Genomic DNA, 26966 nt, shown 5'->3' on the forward strand with positions numbered 1-26966 from the left:
GCAAGTCTTTATGACACGGGGGAGGGTATGGGGTGGAAAAGGATCTGTGCCTCTTGCAACCCAAAACAGCACAGGGTGCATAAAACTTCATGGCTTTTTATGTCTGCCTTTTGCACTTTGAACTTTGCCCTGGGGTATAGCATCCTACAAACTGTAACTGATATTCCCTAATTTACAGCAAAATGTGGAGTGGTGGGACTAAAGGAAGATGCTACAAAATAATGCTTTTAAATTTTTATTGCATTAACATATTACACCATATACCAAATTATGTATAAAAATAATCACCCAACTAACAGAAAAATTCATGTAATTATTAAGATTAATAAGATATAGAAATCATATGAATTTAATTTTTGTCACAATCCAATGAAACATGCCTATAGCTTTTTGCCTTTATATGGTCATCAAACTCCTCAGTGACAAGTAGTTTGGAACACAAAAAAAATCTTTGGAGGGGCGCACAAATCGTTGGAAAGTAGCTGGGAAGGGAGATTCTGTAGGCCCCCCACGGGGTCTGCTTCCTCACATTATGGCCCGGTGCTACACACCATACCAGATTTATTAAAAGAAAAAATGTTCCAAAAATCTGTGGCACTTTAGAGACTTTTTAATAAAATGTACCTTTTCTGTTATAAAGCAATGTAGCATTTTTTTAATTGGGTCATAGGTTGCCCCAATTTACATTTATTGGGTGTCCTTCTTTCAAGGAGAGGTGATCCTTCCAGAAAACTACTTCAGAGGAAATTCTTCTGGATTCGAAGCTCTGGTATACTCTAGTCTAGTTCAAAAACTGCCTCTGTACTTATTTCCTGGGTGAATGCTAATGAATCAAAGGGATTGTTCACCTTTGAGTTATTTATATAATAAGTAGAGAGTGAAATTTTGAGACAATTTGTATTGAATTGATTTTCATGTTGTATTATTTGTGGTTTTTCAGGTATTTTTTTCAGCAGCTCTCCAGCTATTTCAGCAAACTGGTTGCTAGGGTCCAAATTACCCTAGCAACTATGCATTGATTTGAACAAAAGACTGGAATATGAATAGGAGAGGGCCTGAATAGAAGATGAGTAATAAAAAATAGCAATAACAATAAGGGGCAGATTTATCAAAGGTCGAGGTGAATTTTCAAATGAAAAAAATTCAAGCTAGTTTATGTGTACTTCGACTAGGGAATAGTCCTAATTCGATTCGAATTTGAAAAAAAATTGAAAGTTTGAATATCGAAATGTATTATGTACTGTCTCTTTAAAAAATTCGACTTCGACCATTCGCCATCTAAAACCTGCCGAATTGCTGTTTTAGCCTATGGGGAACCTCCTAGAACCTACTAGGAGTCAATTGATGGACTTTGAAAAAGCTAAGTTTTTTTGGGGAGAAACTTTGATTCGAATTTGATCGAATGCGCTATTACTTCGATTAGTACGATTAGAATTCAGGCGAATACGGAACTTTTCGATCAAAAATGGACCTATACAGCCAAAAAAAACGTAGACTTAATTTTGGTTGGTCTTTTTGAACTCGAATTTCGAAGTTTTTTCAATTCGAAATTCGACCCTTGATAAATATGCCCCTAAATGTGTAGCCTTACAAAGCATTTGTTTTTTAGATGGGGTCAGTGACCCCCATTTGAAAGCTGGAAAGAGTCAGAAGAAAAAAGCAAATAATTCAAAAACTATAAAAAATAAATAATGAAGACCATTTGAAAAGTTGCTTAGACATAGCATTCTATAGCATACTAAACAATTTTTATGATGATTTATTGTTTTTACAATGAAAAACATTTTGATATTGGTGAATTGATGCTGTCTGAACCGTCTTGACTAAATGTTTGACAACATTGGCATGTTAAGTGTTACAAAAAATGGATGGGTTGTGATATAGTGATGTCACTTCCCATCTATTGTTGGTGTGACATATATCTGTCTCTTTCATGTGTTTGTTTGTTTTTTTTGTCACAATAAAGGTACAAGAATAGGACCGAAAAAAATGTTGATAATCTCCATCAAATAAAGTAATTTTTTACTAGAATATGATAGATAGATTGATACTGTACTAACCCCGCAGTTACAATTATCACCATGCTGTACCACATCTGTAACATACTGTATATCAGTAACATATCTAATTTGCTAAAAAGTAGTTATTTATCAGTAATTTACTTATTTTTGAAGGAAATAAGATACTCAGGATAAACCTGATCATCATGAAACACCACAAACATGGTTGGGTCATCGTTGTTGTCTGTTAAGCTGTCATAGAGATCAAATGGGTCACTTGGGGACTTGCAGGGAGGAGCCTTCATGCCTCTCCTTCCTTTTGTGTGGTGTCCAGCCAACACTTTCACTTGGTATATGTATCGCAGTTGGGTCTCTGGATCTTGAGGAGAGTATGTTAACCCAGCAGAGTAGCTGGCATCCACTGCAAAATAGACTCCATTCCCATAGGCAGAAGCTGCAAGGAACAATTGTCATTAAAAATGTATATAGTGAATAAAGTACCCCCTCTTGTAAATTATAAGGATATCATAAGTTGCAGAGGAGTTCCATGACATATAAAAACACAAGGCCAAAGTCATGGAACTCAGAGGTAACTTCTAATAACCTCATATTTTGCAACTGGGGGTACTTTATTTATTATAATACACAAATTTCAGTGAGTCATGTGACAGAAATGGCATCAGAACTCAACATTTATAAGGATATAATTAACAAGATATTCATAGCTTTTGTGTATGTGTATATATATATATATATATATATATATATATATATATATATATATATATATATATATATGTAATGCAGGATAGCTTCAAATGAAAATGATGCAAAATTGAAGTATCACTGTATACCCAAAGGAGAACCCTGTGGGACTTGAGGAACAACTTGTCTGCAAGCGAGTTAAGGTGGCCATACGCGGATAGATCCGCTCGTTTGGCGATGTCACCAAACGAGCGTATCTCTCCCTGATATGCCCACCTTGAGGTGGGCAATATCGGGCTGATCCGATCGTGGGCCCTAGGGACCAACGATCAGATCCTAAGGAATGGGAACAGACGGTCAGATCGCCGGACCGCATCAACGAACAGATGCGGCCGCGATCTGAAGGGATTTTTTGTACAATCCGATCGAGATCTGGCCGACTTTTGGTCGGGGGGCCCCATACACGGGCCAATAAGCTGCCGACTCGGTCTGTCGGCAGCTTTTATCGGCCCCTGTATGGCCACCTTAAGTCTTAAAGGGCACTTGTCATGGAAAAATTGTTTCCCCCACCAGAGGTGTGGAGAAATACAGCCCACAATCCGGTTGAGGGAAACAATAGTTCTTTCAAAAAAAAAAGAAAAAAAATGCCCTCTGCCAGTTCTATGCTGACTTGGAGGGAGCCCTCGTGTGGACAGCTATGTTGAGTGGTGCACAAGCACATAATTAACCGTGCTTGTTATGCACATGCATATGATGTCACATGCATGTACATAAACTTGCAAAAGCTGTGGCACAATTCTTAGTGGTACAAATGGGCTCCCTCTATTAGCCCACACCACTGGTGGGGGAAACCATTTTCCCGCGACAGGTGCCTTTTAAGATGATTTAGGACGTGGCATACAAATTAGGCATGACAGTTTGTTTTGAACCCCTGCACAGACTAAGCAGTTCCAGCTAATAAGCAAACTCAAATATAGTTCTCCCAATGCCTGCCTCCAATTCATTAATAAATTGCTTTTACTGCTTAAAGGGATACTCTCATGGGAAAACATGTTTTTTTCCAATGAATCAGTTAATAGTGCTGCTTCAGCAGAATTCTGCACTGAAATCCATTTTTCAAAACAGATTTTTTTTATATTCAATTTTGAAATCTGACATGGGGCTTGGACGTTTCCCAGCTGCCCCCAGTCATGTGACTTGTGTTCTGATAAACTTCAGTCACGCTTTACTGCTGTACTGCAAGTTGTAGTGAAATATCACCCCCCTCCCTTTCCCCCCCATCAGCCTAACAACAGAACAATGGGAAGGTAACCAGATAGCAGCTCCCTGATACAAGATAACAGCTGCCTGGTAGATCTAAGAACAACACTGAGTAGTAAATGCCAAGTCCCACTGAGACTGATTCAGTTACATTAAGTAGGAGAAATAACAGCCTGTCAGAAAGTAGCTCCATCCTAAAGTGCAGGCACAAGTCACATGACTGCGGAAGCTGGGAAACTGACAATATGTCTAAGCCCATGTCAGATTTCAAAATTAAATATAAATATCTGTTTGTTCTTTTGAGAAACGGATTTCAGTGCAGAATTCTGTTGGAGTAGCACTATTAACTGATGCGTTTTGAAAAAAACATGTTTTCCCATGACAGTTTGCCCTTACAATGGCTGTCTCTTCAATATAGCTAGCTATTCAGTGTGGAGGTTGAACAGACAGATGCGGTATTACTGGTTCTACATTAAAGGGTGGGTCACCTTTAAGTTAACTTTAAGTATGTTATAGAATGGTTAATTCAAAGCAACGTTTCAATTGGTCTACATTATTTAATCATATGCATTTTTCTTCTGATACTTTCCAGCTTTCAAATTGGGGTCACTGACCCTATCTAAAAAACAAATGCTCTTTAAGGCTACACATTTATTGTTATTGCTACTTTTGTATCTACCTATTCAGGCCCTCTACTATTCATATTCCAGTCTCTTATTCAAATCAATGCATGGTTGCTATTGTAATTTGGTCCCTAGCAACCAGATTGCTCAAATTGCAAAATGGAGAACTGCTGAATAAAAAGCTAAAAATTTAAAAGCTAAATAACTCAAAAAACACAAATAAAAAACGGAAAACAATTGCAAATTGTATCAGAATATTACTCTCTTCATCATACTAAAAGTTAATTTAAAGGTGAACAACCCCTATAAGACCACCATATATTTTTTTTTGTTCATTTGGTCCTGACCAACTGCAGGAAGTAGAGCAATGTGTATGGGGCCTTCCTTAGCTTTCTGCTAAAGATTCATATTTGCCACTCACCATGTTCTCCTGCAAAACTTCGACTGAAGGCACCGTAATTAATTGCGTCACAGTTTTTGAATGCAGTGCCATGGTATAAGGTGCGTTCATTTACATTGGCAGCGCCATTCTTCTCTTTTATGTAGTTCTTTCTCATCATATATGCTGAGTACTGGTAACGGTTTTGGATTCTCTCAATCTGCAGATAATAAAGGACAGACATACAGTAAGGGGCATATTTATCAAGGGTCGAGTTTCAAATTGAAAATACTTTGAAATTCAAAAAGACCAACCGAAGTGAAGTTGAAAGGTTTTTTTGGTCAAAGAGGTCCGTATTCGGCCGTATTCGAATCGTATGATCGAAGGAATATCGCTTTCGAAAGAATTCGATTCAAAGTTTTCCCCCCAAAAAACTTAAATTTCTCATAGTCCACCAATTGACTCCATATAGGTTCTAGGAGGCCCCCCATAGGCTAAAACAGCACAGGTTTTAGATGGCGAATGGTCGAAGTCGAAGTTTTAAAGAGACAGTACATGATAAATTTTGATATTCGAATTTCAAAGTTTTTTTCAAATTCAAATCGAAGTTGGACTATTTCCTAGTTGAAGTACACAAAAAATAGCTCGAAATTCGAAGTTTTTACCTCTACCTTTGATAAATCTGCCCCTAAGTGAGGCTCAACTACTAAACGTTTTTCCAAAGGTTGATTCTTAATTCAAATTAGGTGTACTGGCACCAACTGGCACTGGCATTGGAAACTGCCTTCGGAAATTTGATTTATCTACTGTAAACAATTGCATTATTAATTGCTTTACTTTTTGAAGTAATCTTAGCTATTTATGTTAAATAAAAGGCCCTGGACTGGGCCGAAACGTTAGTCCTATGCTGTGTTATTTTCAATAAAACCTTTTTCATATTTTTAAGCCTTGAGAGTGCTGATCTTCTTTGGATGGATGGAGATATTATATTGATCGTGCACCCAGGCAAACAAACACTTTATACGAGAGTGCTGGCTCTTTGCTGGTTATATATACATATATATATTATAAATATCACTAAATATATATAAAATGACAATCTCTCTAAAACTCAAGCACACATAAACGTAAACCTACTTACACTCACTTATCTCACTCATCTGAAACACATTCAAACACTAACACAAACTCATTCCCAGATTTGCCACTGAGCTGTACCAAACAAATTCATACTACAAGCATGGAATCCATTATCTGGGGACTCTTTATCCAAAAAATTTCAAAATATGGGCATGGCACTTAATATAGTTTTTATTTTTGTTGAATTTAATAATAAGATACTACACTGTACTTTGTACTTGGACTAAATTTATATTGAAGGCAAAACAATCCTTCACTTTACTTTCAATTGATTTTTAAGTCATCAGGCTTCATAAAAAGTTCCCATAGCAAGAAGCAAGAAAGCTCCAGGTCTGAAACATTCTGTATAATAGATCCCTGTATAATAGATCCCAAGAAAGCTCCAGGTCCAAAACATTCTGCATAATAGATCCCACACACCTATCGTGCTCATTTCCAAGTGTCTAAATACATTTCCTTCCACTCTAGTCAACAAATACATGATTGGTCCATTTATGTAGATAATTGTATTGGTAGAAACATACCTTCACAACATCACAATTTTGGACTGTTTTAGTGAAATTAGTCAAAACTTCACGGTATTCTACTGACATATGATCTAGTGGCACCATCATTAGGAAATGTACCGTCATGTCATCCCAGTGGGCAGGAAAATCAGATTCTAAAGTACACAAAGTGGAATATTTGAAACAATATATATGCATCGCTTTACCTATAATAGGATTACACTAATTTTTAATTTGAAATAATTGTTTTCAAGGCGAAAGGCTAATGCCACACTAGGGTTGGAATTAACAGACTTTAAACTTAAACTATGTAACTACTTATGCTAATGCCACACTTGGCTGCGCTTATACACATGCCGAAAACATCCCCCACCCAAATTTCCATGTTGAAACCCACAGTAACAATGCATTTCCTCTCCAAAATCCTCTCCAAGGGGCTGATTTATCACAGTATGAAAACAGAATTCAACACAGAGAAAGTCACCCACTTTCTATTCATTCCTATGGGGATTTTTTTGAAGTGTATTTATCAATAGTTGAAAGTTAGAGGTCGCCATTTGATAATTAGGCTTCCAAATCCCATAGGAGTGAATTGAAAGTGAGTGTTTTTCTGTGGTAAGTTCTAATGTCACATTTTTACAAATCTGCCTCAGGGAAGCCCATTTATCAACATTTTCATTTTAGTAGTTTCAGAGGTTTTTGAAATCCCAAATAAAATCATTTTCTCTAAAACCACAAACGCCATGTCATTTTTTAAAAGATCCGAATATAAAAAGTACAAATGAAACACAAATGCTAAAAAATAAAAAATGTTTTCGCACTATTACTAGTGAAAAGAATTCAAAAGGATCAGCGCAGCTCCAATAGGACCTCCACTGCTTTTACTTGGTGAAGTTCTTTATTTGAGTTTTTTATGGCTTTTACACTTGCCTGACCTGCCCTGTCCAATACAATGGTGTTTTATGTGTTATCTGCTATGTACCCTATGCACAGCTTGAATGGCTGCCCCATGGCTACACAACAACAAATTTTTGGTCGATGGAAAATCGTTCGAACGATGGATTAAAATCCTTCGAATAGTTTGATTTTGAAGGATTTAATCGTTCGATCGAATGATTTTTCCTTCGATCATTGATCGAACGAATTGCGGTAAATACTTAGATATTCAAAGTCGAAGGATTTTACTTTGACGGTCGAATATCGAGGGTTAATTAACCCTCGATATTCGACCCTAAGTAAATGTGCCCCCAAAAGTCAGAGATGTGCAACATTTGGGGGCCTATTTACTAACAATCAAATTTCTGTTTTTCCACAAATCTCAAAAAATTTGTGGTTTTCCTAAATTTCTGTAAAACCCACAAAATTTGAGATTTATTAAGTGTAAAAAACCCACAAAAATACAAAAATTCAAAAGGTAAAAGTTGTTGAGGTCCTATAGAAGTCAATGGGAGCTGCGATGATCCTATTGGATCATTTGTAATCAGTTCATGCCTTGGAGGTTTTCTCATATTTTTGCTAGGAATTGTCCAAAAACTCAAGGTTTTAGAGCAGGCATGTCCAAAGTCTGAAATTAATAATAATGCGGCCCGCCAGCACAGTACAATCAGGAATCCCATAGCAGTAATATTAAGGCACATTAGTAAAAAGATCTGTCACTTGGTCTATACTGCTGCCTGTGTGCTGAAGGTGTTAGTAATAGACACGTAATGGCACATAGTGATGCACCGCTCTCGCACACTGAAGGTGTCAATAGACTAACGTGCCAGTACAGTGAACTAAAGAAGTATGGCGTCACTACGTGCCAGTATGTGTCTATTACTAACACCTTCAGCACACAGGCAGCAGAATAGACCAAGTGGCAGATCATTTCACTAATGTGCCCAAATATTACTGCTAGGGCTATGCGATTCCTTGTTTAAATGAGTTAAATGATGTCAATGGTTCAAAGAATGTCAGGCTGAATGGTCGGCCCCCAAGCATTTTCACCTCACCAATTCTGGCCCTCGTTGCAAAAAGTTGGACACCCCTGATTTAGGTATTCATATTTTTTTCGGATCATTCGGTGCTTTTTTTCATTCTTGCTTCTTAACTTCGGCTCTTTTAATAAATTTAAGGACATTCATGGTTTTAGAGAAAGTGAGTTTAGTCGTGGTTTCAAAAACCTCAAAACCCACTAAAATGAGACTTTTGATAAATAGGCCTCTGTGACTACTATATGAACAGCTGAAGAGATCAACATTAACTTCATGCCTTCTTTTTGTGTTCCAAAATAGTCATAGTTAGACTAAAAACTATTCATAGCACTGTAATGATAGTAAATGGCAATCATTGCTGAAGCATCAAGTTTAAACAGTAAAGGGCCTTGTTTACCATAAAAACTTGGTGATGGTTAGACATTGGATCCCACCCCCAACTTCACTGGCCCAATTTCCCCAAACAGAAAAGGTGGCAACCCTAGGTGGATGAGGTACCATACACACACCTGGTGATCAGGGGTCTGCTGTATGGTAGTAACACCACTGAATCTGCCACTTTATGTCCACTTTATGTTGTATTTAATAATGTAAACACACAAGAACATTACAGAAATGTAATACTGTGCATCTCCCATGCCAGAGAAGATTGAATGTTATTCAACTTTCATTTTTCTTCTAAACATTTTTCAAATGTAGCATATATTTACATTTAAAAACTATAATCTCTTTTTCTTAATAATATTTTTACCTGCTGCTAAGTCCCTCCTCTCAACAGTGACCTCCTGCCCAATATTCGGTATAGCTGCCTTCATTGTCTTGAGGTTTACAGTAACTTCTGTTCCATCTTCAAGAGCAACTGTCACCACAGCTTTGGAGCCAGACAAAAACATTTTTTCTAGTTGTTCACTGGGTTCTTCTTCAAAAGGGACCGTTAAGTCTCCATTGATGTAAACCCAGTGCATCAGAGATTGATCTCTCTTTGCTTCTTCCAACCTGGTACTAAGAATAGCTCTGAGTTTTTCTTGAACTTGAGCCGATGCCTTCATTACATTCATCTGACATCCGTTAATTTGAATATATCCTTCCATTTGGTTTAGTATCATTTGGACTTCAGGCATCTCTTTCAAAACAGAAAAGATACTTTGAACTTCCATCTTTGTAAAGCTTTGAACCTGTGATTCCACTATTATCTCTTCTTGGTACTGATTATCAAATTCTAATTTCAAAATAAGTTTTACGTTGTCCACAGTGTCTTTGTCTCGTCCTACAATGTCCAGTAGATCCACAGAATGTTGAGGCATTGTGATTGGGCTCCCACTATCCTTTATGTCTTTAGTGGCTTGGGCTTGTCTGCGTTTTAGACGATTAGCGAGTAACTCTAGAATACAATTTGGACAAAAAAATGTATGTAGTTCTGTACAGGCAATTTATGTTGAATAACAAATGAATGATTAATGACAATTTTCTACTACAGTTCTATCCAAACATTACAGTCATAAATATCAACAGTGACAATAAATTGTATACTTATCCTGAAACCTATTATCCTGAAAGCTTCAAATTATGAGAAGGTAATCTCCCACAAAGCTGATTTTAAGCAAATAATACTAATTTTTAAAAGTGATTTCCTTTTTTTCCACTATAGTAATAAAACAGTATCTTGTAACTGATCCTAGCTAAGCTGCCAGAATGCATATTGGGGGCAAATCAATCCTACTCGGTTTAAATTATTTTTAGCAGTTGTAAGGTATGCTGATCTATATCACAGAGACACTCCTTATCTGGAAAACTTTGGGTCCCAAGTATTCCAGATAATAGATTGCATACCTGTACAATAATTGTAGTTTTTGCAACATATATGAATAGCATCTGAGAAAGGAAAGTTATCTCACACATTGTATTGAGCATTACGCCTTGTGTTGTCACATATATGAAGTATAAGTGAAGCACTGAAGCATAGTCTATCCGTAGGGTTATATTGCTGTCACATTACAGTACAGGAATGTGTAAATCCACAACACATTGTGAAGTCTTTTCTCACATAAGGCCAACAGTGGCAGTTAGAATTGACAGTAAGCTTTGACTATGTCAGTGAATCATATATAATATATCACTCAATAATTGTGTCATTATGCAGTGGCAGGTCTACAAACACTGCAAATCTCTAGATGTACTTGGGTAATAGCAGCTACAATAGTTTTTCTACAGCTCTATACATTTGAAATACTGGGTTTATAGTTATAGACTTTCAGCAATGCCATGTCTGAAAAGACTAGAAATCCCTTGGTGTGTTCACTTAAATGAAGATATAAGTTGCAGCAGAACTACCACCACTGTGTAACCTAAAAATACATTATTTATCAAATGCCTTTTCTGCAAGACTATCACAAAACCTAGCACATACAGGGTAGCAAAAGTGACAGAAACTGGAGGCAACTCCTAAAAGACTAAAAGATTACTATTCATACTGGCAAACAGTGCAGCACACATGATATAGGTTCTGGGGCGTCAGAGGCAAGTTCTACCTTTTCTTGCTTTAAACCCAGCTAATAATGTATTTATACACTGATGGCCAGATTTATCAAAAATCTAAAAGAGGTAAGATTCATTACCTCAGACCTCAAAAATATTGACTGGTCTGATTTATCAAATCCCAAGTTATGAGCGATATGATTTTTTTAATATTTATTTTCCAGCTATTTTAATGGAATGCACTTTCCTAGATGTGCAAATAGGCATTCCCGGAAGATCCAGAACATTTTATTAATCTATGACATAAGGATCTCATTAAGCATCACTTGATTTTTGCATGAATAACTATTAATGATCATTATGTATCAGTCCAAATTAGTCCTTCCATACCAATCATTAGTATATCAGTCCTAAGTAAACTGCAACAGAAAAACTCTAATTAAGTAACCAGAATCTACCAAAAGCATGAAGGCCACAAAACTGAGGTGCCTAAACTGGAAACTTCAGTTATCAAACGTAATAAGCATGCAATTTAACAATACTTACTCAATGGATTCCAGAAAGATTGCTTTTCTGTTGTAAAACGTTGCTTAAACTCAGTGCAAAAGATGCTGTAGAGATATGGTTCAATCATAACTAGACGCACACAGGAAAGGCTGGATAACTTAGAATTACGGGCAACTGAAGATATGCTGTCTGCCATGGATTGTGCTACCTGCTGTGCATTGAACATGCACTCTCCTGTATTACAAAGACAAGCAAAATCAGTGTATAATATGAAAAGCTATTATCCTTCTTTTCCTAACCTTTCCTTTTTTAACGTTTTGTTGTTTCTTTTTCTTTTCCTTATTTGTTGTATTTTTGAACTATGAAAAAATCAATAAACCAAAGAATATCAAATATTAGCAGAAAGACTATTGTACTTAAAAATACCAGTATGGGATCTCTTATCTGGAAACCCATAATCCAGAAAGCACCAAAGTTCAGGTAGGCCACCTCTCATAGACTCTATTATAATCAAATAATTCACGTTTAAAAATGATTTCCTTCCTTTTTCTCTGTAATAAAAGAAACAGAATCTTGGACTTGATCCCAACTAAGATATATTTTGTCCTTATTGAAAGCAAAACATTCCTATTGGCTTTAATTAATGTTTAAATCAGTGCTGTCCAACTGGCAGTCTCCCTTGTGTGGCCCCTCACATGAAAGTCTGCCTGCTGTGTCTGTTTACCATGTTTAAGATTTAAAAGGTATCCGTACTGAGATTAACTGCCCCTGCATTGTTTATACCTCAGAATATAAAATCCTGCATTGTTCACACATGTAATCCTCCTGCATTGTTCACACCTGCAATACCTCTATTGCTCACACACTTAAAGACTAAAAGTGCCCACATAGTTCACCTGTTCACACATACAAAAAGATGATGGGGCACCAGCACTGTGTTACTGTATGTAGGACATCTTAGAGTGGTCCTGATAGGTTTCACTGTCTCCTGCTCTCTTCTGCCTTCTGTGTGTGTCATACTCTGCCTGCACTATGTTCCTTGTCTGCCATACTCTGCCTGCCCTACTCTGCATTTGTGTTCCTAACTGTGCCTGCCCTATGCTCATTGAGTGTGCCATATTCTGCCTGTGTGCCATACTCAGGCTTCCCATTGCTCCTTTGGTGTGCCATACTCTGCCTACCCTATGCTCCCTGGGTGTGCCATACTATCCATGCACTATTCTCCTTGGGTTTGCCATACTCTGCCTGTGTGTGCCATACTCTGCCTGTGTGTGCCATACTCTGCCTGTTTGTGCCCTGCTCTACCTGTGGAACATAAGCCTGGTAGGGATTTGTTCTGGGGGTTTGTTAGCATTTGAAAATTGATGCCTGCCCTATGCTCCCTGTGTGCGCCATACTCTGCCTTCCCTATACTCCTTATGTGTGCCATCCTCTGCCTGCCCTATGCTCCCTGTGTGCGCCATACTCTGCCTTCCTTATACTCCTTATGTGTGCCATCCTCTGCCTGCCCTATGCTCCTTGGGTGTGCCATACTCTGCCTGCCCTATGCTTTCTGTGTGTGCTGTACTCCATGGGTGTGCTCCATGGGTGTGCCATACTATCCCTGCACTATTCTCCTTGGGTTTGCCATACTCTGCCTGTTTGTGCCCTGCTCCGCCTGTGGAACATAAGCCTGCTAGGGGGTTGTTCTGGGGGTTTGTTAGCATTTGAAAATTCTTGCCTACCCTATGCTCCCTGTGTGTGTTAGCATTTGAAAATTGATGCCTGCCCTATGCTCCCTGTGCGCCATACTCTGCCTTCCTTATGCTCCTTGTGTGTTCCATACTCTGCCTGCTCTATGCTCCCTGAGTGTACCGTACTCTGCCTGCCCTATGCTCCCTGGGTGTGCCATAATATGCCTGCCCTATTCTCCTTGAGTGTGCCATACCTGCTTGCGTGTATCATACTCTGCCTGCCCTATGCTTCCTGTGTGTGCGATACTCTGTCTGTCCTATGCTCCCTGGGTGTGCTATAATATGCCTGCCCTATTCTCCTTGGGTGTGCCATACCTGCCTGCGTGTGTCATACTCTGCCTGCCCTATGCTTCCTGTGTGTGTTGTACTCTGACTGCCCTAAGCTCCCTGTGTGTGCCATACCATCCCTGCCCTATTCTCCTTGGGTTTGTCATACTCTGCCTGCCCTATGCTTCTTGGATGTGCCATACGCTGCCTGTGTGTGCCAGATACAAATTTGCAGCAAATTTCTGTGTTTCCGCACAAGCGACTGCTCATTGAGTGTACCATACTCTGCCTGTGTGCCATACTGTGCCTTTCCATTGCTCCCTGTGTGTGCCATACTCTGTCTGCCCTATTTTCCTTGGGTGTGCCATACTTTGCCTTCCCTATGCTCCCAGTGTGTGTCACACTCTGCCTGCCCTATGCTCCTTGGGTGTGCCATACTCTGCCTGCCCTATGCTCCCTGGGTGTGCCATAATATGCATGCCCTATTCTCCTTGGGTGTGCCATACCTGCCTGCGTGGATCTGCCAGGCTAATACTGAGATATATATATATATATATCTCAGTATTAGCCTGTATTATAGTACATTTCTGGTTGTTTGATATATACTGTATAATAAATCTTTAAACGAATTGGCTTATTAGAGACCATATTAAATGCAGATTTCATGCAACATGGGTTTTATACTGTATTTGGTCAGTAATAAAGGAAGGGTTTGGCAACCCTACTACTGTCTGACACTGTTAAATGTTTTATTTCTCATACAAACAGAGCTGCACATACCTGTTCCGATAGCTGGCATTGACACAGAACATAGGCCCATCTCCTCACATTTCATTAATGTCTGTCTAACTACTTCGTTGATTTTTGCAATGTTCCTCTCGCAGTTCGTGCTAATGATATATTTACTTTTCAGATTTCCTGACACCGTTATCGCAAATGATTGTCTACGCTCTAAATTGGGAAAAGGAGAATAGAGTGAGCTTAGACTTCTAGAAACAATTATACACACAATATTGTTATAAGGTTCATTTATGTTCATGAATTAATGTTTGACTGCCAGTATACCCTCTTGGCTGTAGTAATATAAGAGTCACTTACTGAAGAGAAAAAGATGAAGGTAAACGAGAATATAGAAAACAGTGTACAAAGTGATAGTAAAAACAAAAGGCAAGAGGGCAAAGGCAACAGAAAAAAAATTAAAACAATGGTGAAATAATGGAAAAGCAAAAGCAGAGGTCAGATATAATGCAAAAAAATGATTTTGCCAGTTCATTACAGATTTTGTCATAGAGTATGCATTACATACATTTTAAGATAACTGTTCATCAGATTGAATCTGCATGAATTTTCATAGAAACATGTCAGTATCCCTTTAAAAGAGAGGCGTTGTCTTTCCACAACTTAAAACATCTGCTGGAAGTGGGTCCCCATTTGTAATAAAAGGCACACGTTTTGCTCAGTTGATGTAACCCATAGCAAACCACAAGCTGTTAAACAGGTGACCAGTAAATGCGACCTGCTGACTAAATGCTAAAGATGACTAAACTTGTAGCAAACTTTAACATTACCCCATTTCTGGTTTTATTATATGATAGTGTATTTGTCTGTGACTTTACCACTGGGAGTAATATAGAGAGTGCTGTGCTGCACCTGCAGAAATAATACTGTATCTCTCTCTCCCTCTCTCCCTCTCTCCCTCTCGTGTACAGCAGAGCTGCACCCTGATGTATGGTATTGCATTAGATTCTAAGGTTCCAGAAACACGCAGCACATTTTCAGCAACTTTCTGCAAGATTTGCAGAACGTTGCTGACAACGTGCTGCGTGTTTCTGGAACCTTAGTAAAGGCTGAACAGTGAACACAACAAATATAGTGAAAATCAATGAAACAAGCCAATAGAAAACTGATTTACCCTGTTGAACTTTTTCAATGATCTCAGGTCCAGCAGCTGTGAATATAGCATGAGCAACACCTGGAGAAAATTATAGAAGGACATTTCATTAATAAAATAATGCAATAATAATACTGGTGTATGTCAACATGGCCAACGTGAGAAATAGCTCATATATTCTGTCCCTAAAATATCTAATGATTACTGATGACTTTGGCACCAGGATTCTATTTCCCACTCTTAGGGTGAGTGACTGAACAACACCAGATATTTTGTTAATGAAAAGGTGACATGTAAGTGAATACTATGGGGCAGATTCACTAAAGGGCGAATTTTGCCTGTGTCAGCTTCGCACCCCTCGCACCACCATCAATTCGCTAAAATGCAACGTTTCTGGGAGTCGAAGGCTGGTGACTTTTCACTAGCATTACTTCAGCAGTGCGAGCATTTCATAGAGAAGATGCACTAGCGTTCATTTGTGCCTACTGAAAATTCGCTAGTGATCTTGCACTTAGGTCAATTTGCATATGGCAGGAAATTTAAAGTTGTATGGAGGTCTTCATTATAAATGTTGGTGCAAATGCTTGAAGTTACCTCTTTTTCTTATACATGTCCAGGGAACCTTAATAAAGTCAAGAAAATTAATACAATGCCCTACACATGAGCCCACTGTAAAATTAATGTTCCATATGTTATGGACTTTTGCAGCCAATCCCGCTTAAAAAAAGGAAAAGTCGCCAGCGTTTTTTGAACTTCAATGCATTTTCTGCAAACAAGATATGATGTAAGTGACAGAAGATTTAGAGGAAGATCTATTTTCGTTTTAGCACTTCGTCTGGTCTGAGGTAGCAAAGTCAAGTCTGGCGAAAGAGGTAATGTTCAGTAAAATCCACACTTTAGTGAATTTGCGGAGTAACAAATGTTCGCCAGAGCGACTGTTAGTGAATAGCCGATGTCCCTGCGGGTGGCAACGCTGACGAAGAGTCGCTAGCGTTAGCCACTTCAACGCTTTAGTGAATCTGCCCCTTAATGTAGTTGGTGTAATGTCCTCAAATGCTATGCCACGTAAAAAAAGCTAAGAAAATGTTTTAGAATAGTACACAGAAATATCTAAGTAAGGTTTATTTATACTGTTGCAAAGAGAGCAGCACAGCTTTCCATATAAGCAGTTCTGTTACGACCATGTAAAATTATTCTAATTAGTGTTTGCATCAATGGATTTGAAGTCATAATGGTGTTATGGGCTTACACAACCACATTTGAAGAAATGTTTTACAAATCCTTTTTTGTTTGGGTGTCACAGATATTTTGTCCCTCAGTCAGAGAACAAGAATCCTGGTGAAAATACGATGTTTTGCTGCAGACACATATTTTTTATGGAAATTCAATAAAAAAGCTTCTCAGGTAAACCTGAGACACATCTTTTCTAAAATGCTTCCACACAGCCACCTATACAGATTTCATAAATGTTTCGGACCTATTAAAAATACTACAATACCGTGACAAATGCAGGTCATAAATCATTTTTAAGTTAACTGTTCATATTTTATAGAATGTCCTATTTTCAGTGAATCTTCATTTTTTATGAATATCAAATTGTTTTCTTCTTCTACTAGTCTACTAGTCTACTTCTTTCCTTCTGTCACACGGGGTTTCACTAACCCCCAGCAACAAGAAAAACTATTGCTCTGTCAAGCTGCAATTTTATTATTGTTTTTTTTTAGTCAGGGCCTCTCCTATTCATATTCCAGTCTTCTTTAAATCATTGACTGGTTGCTAGGGTATACTAGACCCAAGCAACCAGATAGGTGTTGAAGTTCCTAACTTCAAACTTAAAAAAACAAAGTAATTCAAAAACGACAACAAATACAAAATGAAAACCATGTTAATGTTTTGCAATATTAATGTTTACATCATAAAGTTATTTATTGGTCTAGTGACATGAATTCCCCCAAATCACTTCCACTGACATCACTTCTGTCAGCATTGGTGGCCAGCAATAGGTCACAGAAGGAGCACCAATTTAACTACACCTAGCTCATTCCATGAAACATTGCCATTGACTCTGCATGTGTATGTTCCAAACACATTTAGCCCCTAGTTTAAATGTATATTCATGACCCCCCACAGCATTACTTCCTGCTTTCCACTCTGTGAAGTTGGTTAAATTCAAGATAATATCAGTCTCCTCTTCAGCAATATTTCCATAGACTACAGACACAAACAGATTTCCTACTGTCATATCAATGTGTTCTCCAAGTGCTGATTTGTGAAAAGCTCCTGTGGAAATAGAAAAATGTTTGTATAGGGTTGTTGAACATTACCAATTTCCACCAGTTCATTAATACCAGCAAATACAGTAGCTACACTAATATTTTCCCTCAGATAGATACACAAACACCTTCTACCCTAGAACATCCAGAAAACAGCACTACTAGAATAGTCCTAGAACATTCAGAAAACAGATATGGGACCTGTTATCCAGAATGTTCGGGACCTGGTGCTTTCTGGATAACGGGTCTTTCATCATTATTTATTTATATAGCGCTTTCTGTAATTTGGATCTTTAAGATTACTAGAAAATCCAATAAGGATTAATTACATCTTAGTTGGGATCAAGTACAAGTAACTGTTTTGTTATTACAGAGAAAAAGGAAATAATTTTTTTAAATATGTGGATTATTTGATTATAATGGAGTCTATGGGAGACGGCCATTATGTAATTCGGAACTTTGTGGATAACTGGTTTCCGGATAATGGATCCCATACCTGTACTAAATATGCCAGTTAGTAAGTCTGGTAACACGTAGCTCATTTGCTGCACAAATATGGTGATTTGTTTGAAAAAAAAATAATTTTATTACCTCCATTTTCATCACAGACAACAACTCGATCCCCCAAATCCATGTGCAATAGGGTGTCCTTATAGGTCTAGTGGAATACAGCAGAATTAGCTCTGTGTGTAATTATGTGTCTCCTACTATGCTCTAGCACCATGTGATTCATTTGTCTTACTTCTTTATATGTATTTATAGTCCTCTTACAGTGTTTATACAACATACATAATGTCTATATCCCATTTAAGCGCCTCTACGACTGTGTAAACAAAGCTACATAGGTCAGCTGTCCTTGATAACTGTCCATTTCCATAATCTTTACTAGTTAATCTGCTCTGGGACATCTCTACTTCAACAATGTCTCTATTGAGTAACTGCAGACAAAAACCGCACTGCATATTCTAGTCTGGCAGACTAGCATTGCTTAATATGAGTTATGTTTAAAGGGCAGGCAATAAATGATTGATATCTGATATTTGTAAGTACCTTTATAACATATGTATCTTTTAATAAAAAAATAATAATGTGGGTTTCATGTTCAACTTGAGGACTTTTATTATACAGCTTTTATGTTTGGGTGACAGGTCACCATGAAATGTTTAAGACATTGACAATTTGCTTGGGCAAATACTGTTCTGTACTAAAGTATAAGTCCGACAACACTAGTTACACTAGTGTATATTTAAGAAAATATGTGTTGGAGTCTTTAATAAAATAAATATTATAGGTTCTAAATGATGTGTCTGGCCCCTGTCACATTGTTTCTGTTCACAAGGGAAGGACAAAAATTTAGAAAAAAAATGAAGCATTCAGGTTAGTAAACATCCCATAACAGATTCTATAAAACTTAATAATAGTACATTTAGAAATAGCAGCAGAATTAGAGATGAAAAAGACACTTACGTGGAAGAAAATATAATTTTTTTCCTGGAACACCAAATTAATTTTCTTTAAACTGGTATTGGGTTCACTTGCCATAAAGGCTTTTAATTCCTCCCCAAAGATTTTGGCTGCAGTCTGATTAGGAAACTGCAAGGTCTTGCCAGGACCTATAGCTGCCATTGCCACCACACTCAGCTTTTGTTTGCTGCTTTTTTGAAGGAAATCTGAGATTGCCTTTCTCAGCATCTGAATTAAAAAAAAAAAAAAAGAGAAAAATATACTGGACCAGAATATAAGAATTAAAGAGCTGTTGAACATCAAACATGTTGAAGGAGATATAGATATACTGATGCTGTATGAAAAACACGTATATTAATAAATACTGCATAATCTTTCTATTGTCCAGTTGCCAAACAATTTATCCCCAGGGCACTTTGTTGGTTATCTAGTGGGTATGTAGAAATTGCTGTAAAAGGCAGACATCTTGTACACCTGTGTTTAACTGCTTATCCAGAGAACCTCGACTTCAGTAAATTAAATTGTTGCACAACGGATGCAAAAGAACTTTGGAATTGGGGGTAGCTGTAGAATTACCCAATCATACAAAGTGATTGGATGCTATGATTTACATCAAAGACAAACGTTGCCCCATGTTAATACATAAATCCTTATTTATCCTATAACACCTGTTGTGATTCCATTTCACGGCAGCCAGAAACCTTCATGATTTTTATTCTGCACAAAAAAACGGGTTTACAATGGATTGGTGGCTAAATCAGCATGTCCAATCCATATAGTAGTCAACTACAAGAGGTCCTCTGCACTCAACCCATTATCAATATATTTAAGACAGAGACATTTTGTGCATACTGCTACTAAAAAATGCAATCCATATAGTAGGACATTTATAATAAAATCTGTGAGTGTGTGTGTTTATGTAAATGTCATAATGCCATATACAGAAACAAGTTAGGTTCTGGGTTGCGTTACATGTAGTAGACTTTACTCAACTGTCTAATAGACTGTTCTGGCAAGTAAATTAAAAAACCTACTTGAAACCCTGCTAAAATTACCTCTGTTATACTTATTTCATTCTTTTTATTTGCTTATATTACAGAAATAAATAGCATTTTGAAAATGATGGAGAATTTCATACCGTTGTTGCAGATCCATCGGGTCCATCCCAAGGTCTACACACCATGAAGATCACTGTATCACAGTTCAGGAAATGAGTATTCTTGGTCAGAGGCATTTCTAAAAGACTTCCTGGTGGCAAGCGGGACCGGCCATTGAGGAGTGCACTAAAAAGTCTGGAAAACTTGGATCCTGCCTTACTTTCCAGACTTTTGGTGACACTCAAAGACATTAAAACAGGATTGGCAGCAAGAAGTGGAGCACCTATTACATTTGCCTGTAAGTACAATGATTTTGAAGAACTTTGTTTTACACATTTTTTTACTTTCATTTTTGCCCTGATTAGTGCAACAAAAAACAAACACATACATACTACCTAATTAAAATAATAGGCAAAAAAGTATGTTCAGCACAATTACTATTCAACCTAGGGGTTTATACTAACACGTCAACATTTCCAGTTAAAAATCCTGGACATTTTATATTATGCCTCTGATCCTCCTAGGCCCAATCTAGTTAATGCACTATTTTAAGGGCATTTTAACTTCCAATGGAATAGGGAAATGTAGTCAACAGTAGTGCAAAGGATTATAGACCTCTTTTAAGTAGGTATTACTGCACTGTGGAAAAAATGTTATATAAATAACATCAGTGCAAGTCATTGATATGAATTTATCTAACTACTTCTTCATGTCTGAAGCTTGTACACCATTTGGTACTTGACATTATCCTACAGGGTTTAGCTGGTTTATACTGAAAAGTATTCTAAGTATAAAGTATAACAGTATAACCAGTACTGACAAACAGGACTTGCCTTACTGGGTAGGATTCTGTAAACCATTAAAAAAACTATTTGTGGCTGGGTGAAAGCCAATATAATAACTAATATTCCTTCCTTCTTTTCATTGGTAGGATTGCTGACCCTTTCACAGCTCATTGGTATGGGCAGCCAAAGTAAGCAAGAGTGTAACCTAAAATGAATTAACAGGGCCCCATGGATGTTAAAGTACTGCTTACAGGACACTTTACCGCAAACTTATTTTTAAAAAAAATCAATTCCACGATCAAGATAATCAAAATAAAAACATTTTTGAATTCAAGTTTTCGAGATCAATTGAAAAAATCAATCAACATTGGAATCCTTTTAAGTTACAATTGGAAAGCACTGCCCTACGTTATGTTTCTGCATAAATGCAACACACAACAGGGGATCCATGCTCTTTTAGGGGCACTGTAAAAATCAGTTTTGGGTTACATTTTATAAAACTGCTTATAAATACTTATAAATAGCAGTCTTTCTTAAAACATGTCACAATATGACAAGAAAATATCTTAATGCCCTAGGTCCTTAGCTGTGTAACCCCTGGATATTTACATTAAAATGCTGATCAGTAAACGAGAGCAGTAAACGAGAGCAGCAGAGCAGAAAATTTAAATTTTACAATTTTATAATCAGAATATTATATTTCTTTCCTTATAGACTAGCAAGCAGCTAAAGGTCGAAATTATCTTTTTCCATTTATATTCCTGTAAAACTGAAATATGTGCTAAATGGAAGTGCTACAGTAGGTGTGACATTACCTTTTGCTCTTCAAGATTTCCAAAACTTAGAACAATTTGAACCATGGGTTGTTTGCTTTCCTTACTCCCAACTACTTCATTTCCTGAGGTTTGGGGAATCGCAATAAATTCCTCTTTTTGAATGTTTTCCACCTTCTGGCTCGAAATATTTTCCTTCGTTATGGTGGCATTATGCATGCTCCCAAGGTCATCTCCGCTTTTTTTGCATTCTTTCTCAGTTTCACAAATAAAGACCTTACATTTTTGATTATTACATAGATTCTCCAATATTTCCTTTCCTTGGGTCTTAAAAAAATATGTTGCTCCATATTTCGGAATGCAAAGAGGCTGGTGAAAAATCTTTTGCTTTGCATTGCTGAGCACTTCTATTGACTTTTCTACTGCATTTTTTGGTCCGGTCAGTGTTACACTGGAACCTGAGGAGGGAAGGATTTGAACATCTGCCTCTATTGCCCCCAGACTGAAGAAATCAATTAACTCATGCAAGTGTTCAACAAATACTCGATTCTCCAAGTTAAAATCTATTTGAACTGTACGCTGCTGGTTTAGGTGATCTTTAAGTAATTTATTCATTGTCTCCACTTCTTCTCTGAGGCCCAGAACATACAAAATCAAACTGCCATCTTCAGTTTCATTAGAATGAAGTGCAAGACCTTGGTTGGTTTTGATATCCTCCAAAAGACTTATCCACGTGTCTGAAGAAGTGACCATCCTTTCCTCTTTTTTAATTGAAATCTTCTTTTCTAGAAAAGCACACCTTAATACATTCCATGCTTGGTTAAGCAGCGCAATCGAAGGTGCATACAAATGCAGACCTCGTGAGGAATCTAAAATAATATAGCCTTCTGATGTCTTTTCAAATAGTTTTTCAGAAAGAGCTTTCTTATCCAAATCATTAAGGAATATTTGAACATTTCTTGGCAAATCAACAGACCTGGAAACTACTGAATCAGTGATGTTCTTAAGTTTTTGACGAGCAATTTGCAAATCTTTTGGGCACCCAGTCAAGGTCAGCTCCCTTAGGCCAATGTGGAAACGCAGAGCTTGGAAATCCCTACTCAACAAATCTTTAATAGCATCTCTTTTTACCAGATAAATGGAATTACTATCTAAGGGGATGGAAGTTGACTTGTCAGTTCTTGAGTCTTCAAGACCATCGCCTGTTAGAGCAAAGAAAAGTGATAAAACAGTATTATAAGACCACTACTGAATATTGTTTCCAATACATTGTCATACTTAAAGTAAAGAGGGACATTTGGGGGTTATTTATTAAAGTCTGAATGCCAAAACCCTAAAAAAATAGAGGGGTTTTTTTTTACTATAAAATCCAAATTATCAGTGGGAAAAAACTTAAAAAGTCCGAATAAAAAAGTACTTCAACTCAGACCTGCTGGGTTCATGTAGAAGTCAATGGGAGAAGTCCCGAAGATATACTGATCTGTGCTGTTTTGTGCAATAATCTGAAGATTTCACGGTTTTTGGCCAATAATCTGAGTTTTCAGGGATTGAATCAGGAAAACGATTTTTTTCACGGTTTTATCAAGTTTTTTCCTGCACAGGAAATTTTCAGAAAAATGTATTGATAAGTAAGGGGAAAGAATCAGAGCGGATTTGGTTGTAGTATTTTTCAGAAAATTATCAGAAATTTTTGGATTTTGATAAATAACCCCCTTGATGATTTCACTGAGAAGCCAAGAATTTGTATATTTGTATATTTGAAATATTCTTACCAGAAGTTTGATTTGAGACAGGATATTCCATATTTATCTGCAAAACAGTGGGAAGATATGCAAGTGTAAGATTAGTAACACTATTATTTAATGTACAAATGTTAAGCTATGGAGTTCAAGTTTACAGAAATGTCCCTTATCCACAAAACCCAAGTCCCAATCATTCCAGATAAAACATCCCATACCTATATATCTCTGTTGGGATTAAGGGTGTAACTGGATTTGTGTAAAGCTCGCCATACACTTAGCAATGTGGTCAGCCAAACCAATAGTTCTCAAGTGAATGAGACAATCCTTACAGGAGAGCAGACTTATCATTTTTTGCCGTTTGCCACAATTCACTGGTTTTCAGAAAATGTCAGCAGGTTTCAGGTGGGGAAAACAAAAAAACAGGATATAGTGCAACAATTGGTGGCCAATCTTTGGGCAGAAGTTAAACATTGCCTCGCATCTTTCAGCTGTCCATTGATCACGTTTTGGTCATATCCCAGGGGATAGATCATGATAAAACATTAGAGAAGCCTATTGGATACATGAATTAGATTGTGTTACACCCAGTGGTTTAAATTGTTAATTGGTATTAAGTTGTTTCCTAGAGTAAAGGTTTTTCAAGGTGTGACATGCAGATAAGGCATTTAAGCAGAAGCATGTGTAAATAAATGGGAAACAAGGTTACAAAATGTTTCTTTATTAAAATGTCATCACAATGATATCTTTGTTCTTAAGTGTTTGAACACAATAACAAGATGTTACGATATAATGGAGCATAACTGTGGTTTCTGATACGAAGGGGGTTATTTTTAAGTCTAATGTTACAGGCTCAATATATCAAAATAAAGGCTTCTATAATTGTAACTCAAAACGCATTGTATACCGCCTAGAATTTAAATGCTGTACCAAGCAATATGTGGGTCGGTCCATTAGTTGTCTAAAGGATAGAGTGAGAGAACATATAAGGGCCATTGGGAACAAAGATGAGAAATCCCCTATAGGTAAACACTTTGCAGTATGTTCCTCCAGGGGTGTTTCTGCTCTGAAGGTGAGGGTTTTAGAACAAGTAAAAATCCCCCTTAGAAGGGAGGGACACTCTGCGACCCCTGAATCTAAGAGATGCCTTCTGGATTTTTAAGCTAAATACTAGGGTACCCAAAGGTTTGAACATGAGATATGATCTTGCATTTTTAATTTAATCGTATTGTATTACTTAATCATATTTCTCCTTTACTTATGGTCAGTAATTTGTATATTGTTTAACAGCATATGTAAGCTATAGGCACTAGCTCCATCTCAAATCATATATTTTAACAGGTTATTATGGCCTTGGCCTTTTAAGGTAACGAAATAAAAATGTTTTTATTTTTTATAACTACTTGGGAACTATATTCTGGTGTATATAACACATGATATGTATGTATTTTAAAACTATGATCTAGATGTTGCCCAGTAGATGTCGCTGTCATATTGTCTATTTAAGGAAACAGTATTGTCTGGCCTGTAAGCGTATAATTAAGGGAGTATTTTCCAGAAACACATAAGGTGATGTGGATCCATCTACTGTTGGAATAAACACTCTTAATTCATTTAATCCAGAGTGACACTTATCTGTTTTTATATTGCTAATGCACAGCTGGGGTGCTGGTGGCTGAGCACCTGGGATTGGGAGTGGAACAGAGTGGAGAAGGAAAAAAATAATAATAATAATTATATATATATATATATATATATATATATATATATATATATATATATATATATATATATATATAATGTATATATACTGTATGTATTTGTGTGTGTGTGTGTGTGTGTGTGTGTGTGAAAATGCTTCCATTTTACTATTAAAAGGAATTCTACTAGCTTCTGGTTCACGTTCCTACAGATCTCAAAGAATAATCTCACAATAAACTTGTAAGGTGAATGAAGATGGTGTTGTATGAAAATGCAGCGAATAATGATGTAAATGTGAGAAAATGACTGTTATGTGTATGTGTAATTTTGATACTGAAAGGTTAAAGTGTTAAAAAGGTGTATTTACAAGGTTTGTCCACTAGATGGCAGTGGGTTCCCATTAGTTATATAGGGGTTATATAACAGTGTTATGTAAAATGTAGTTCCTGTCCTGGCCACTAGAGGGAAGTAGTGAGACAGGGCAGAAAAGGTATAAAAGGGATGGTTCCACCCAGTGTGTGGTTAGTCTGATTGGGAAGGTTTAGATAGGTAGATAGATAGAACTGTAATGGGGCACTAGGTGACATAGCCAGTGAGGGCAAAAGTTAGAAAGGGTAGCTGGCACCCCACCAAGGAGCTAGAGGCTTAGTAGCCATGGCTCAGCCACAGATAGGGAACAGAGAGATAGACAGGGCACGTTCGGACAACCCAGGTCAGTGGTGAAAATCCGACCCGGAAAAGCTAGGGGGCGCTGCTGTGGTGGCTCGCTGGCTGAAGGAAGGAGTTGGCACATCAGAAATTCCTACCGGGGCGAAGTGGAGGGCTCGTAGGACGTACGGCGGACTGCCTGACCGGTAAGTGGTGCAAGAAAGGCCAAGAGGCTGGGTTCGCAAGTCCGATGTTTGTGGGGAATAAGGAAAACGCCTGAAGTCTGTGGAAAGAGGATATACTGGATGCTGGTGGTGAGACGTTTTGTCATTTCTTCTAAACTACTTCAAGTTTTTTTAATTTGGTGTAGTGTGCCTTTAATTGCTGGAGGGCCCCCTACAAACTTCATGAGGAATGAATAAATAAAGTTGATAATCTCCCTTTATTCTTGATGTTAAAACTAAACTTACCTCTTCTGTGTTCTCTTCTCTTTGAATAATCAGTGAAATTAATTCCCCATCAGACTCCAGTTCATGTTCTTTGTAATTTAGGACTCTGTTCCAAGCTACATTATAAAGCAAATATCATTTAGACAACTCTAATGTAAAAATTATATATTATAATAATAACAACATGATATTATAAATATTCTATGGCTTTGCCACAAAACTAACCAGTATGTCAAAGCAGTTTGTGAACTGATCACAAAGGCTGGATAGGTTATTAACTGTACTTCCAATGTTAACTGCAGAAATAAATCAGTCTTGATCGATGTTTTCTGCATTCAGAGTTGGTATTTGCTTCAATGGTTGTTATGACCTATTTCAGGGTTTAGCAGAAGTAGAAAAATCCACACATTGATGCCAGACTGCAAGTTAGAACTTTTTTTCCTGACCGTTCTCTCCACACTCTGCTCCTCCTCCTCCTCGTTTCCCCTTCCTGTGTCCCTATCTTCCTGAGGTGAGTTATGTTTTCACCCCTTGATTATTATGCCCTAATAAACATGCCCCCATATATAATAAAAGGC

General features: G+C 37.4%; 1 protein-coding gene and 1 long non-coding RNA gene across 2 annotated transcripts in view; one reads left to right on the top strand and one right to left on the bottom strand.

Annotated features, from left to right (window-relative positions):
• Positions 1–1715: 1715 nt before the first annotated feature.
• The window catches only part of LOC108695267 (protein mono-ADP-ribosyltransferase PARP14-like), a 35846-nt gene continuing 10595 nt past the window's right edge, over positions 1716–26966 (bottom strand). The window contains exons 2-15 of the mRNA XM_041562484.1: positions 26410–26504; positions 23624–23660; positions 21894–23053; positions 20335–20589; positions 19200–19424; positions 18324–18390; positions 17596–17739; positions 15481–15540; positions 14349–14519; positions 11608–11802; positions 9338–9967; positions 6632–6768; positions 5010–5187; positions 1716–2454 (exon numbers count right to left, since the gene is read on the bottom strand). Of these exons, the coding sequence (XP_041418418.1) occupies positions 2159–2454; positions 5010–5187; positions 6632–6768; positions 9338–9967; positions 11608–11802; positions 14349–14519; positions 15481–15540; positions 17596–17739; positions 18324–18390; positions 19200–19424; positions 20335–20589; positions 21894–23053; positions 23624–23660; positions 26410–26504 (3650 nt within the window). The 3' untranslated portion in view covers positions 1716–2158. The remainder of the gene's footprint in view (positions 2455–5009; positions 5188–6631; positions 6769–9337; positions 9968–11607; positions 11803–14348; positions 14520–15480; positions 15541–17595; positions 17740–18323; positions 18391–19199; positions 19425–20334; positions 20590–21893; positions 23054–23623; positions 23661–26409; positions 26505–26966) is intronic.
• LOC121393596 overlaps positions 25832–26966 on the top strand; it is a 65022-nt gene continuing 63887 nt past the window's right edge. Inside the window, exon 1 of the long non-coding RNA XR_005961178.1 lies at positions 25832–26145. This is a non-coding gene — a long non-coding RNA (uncharacterized LOC121393596). The remainder of the gene's footprint in view (positions 26146–26966) is intronic.

The sequence above is a fragment of the Xenopus laevis genome, chromosome 1L (genome assembly GCF_017654675.1).
Source record: "Xenopus laevis strain J_2021 chromosome 1L, Xenopus_laevis_v10.1, whole genome shotgun sequence".
Classification (NCBI taxonomy): Eukaryota; Metazoa; Chordata; class Amphibia; order Anura; family Pipidae; genus Xenopus; species Xenopus laevis.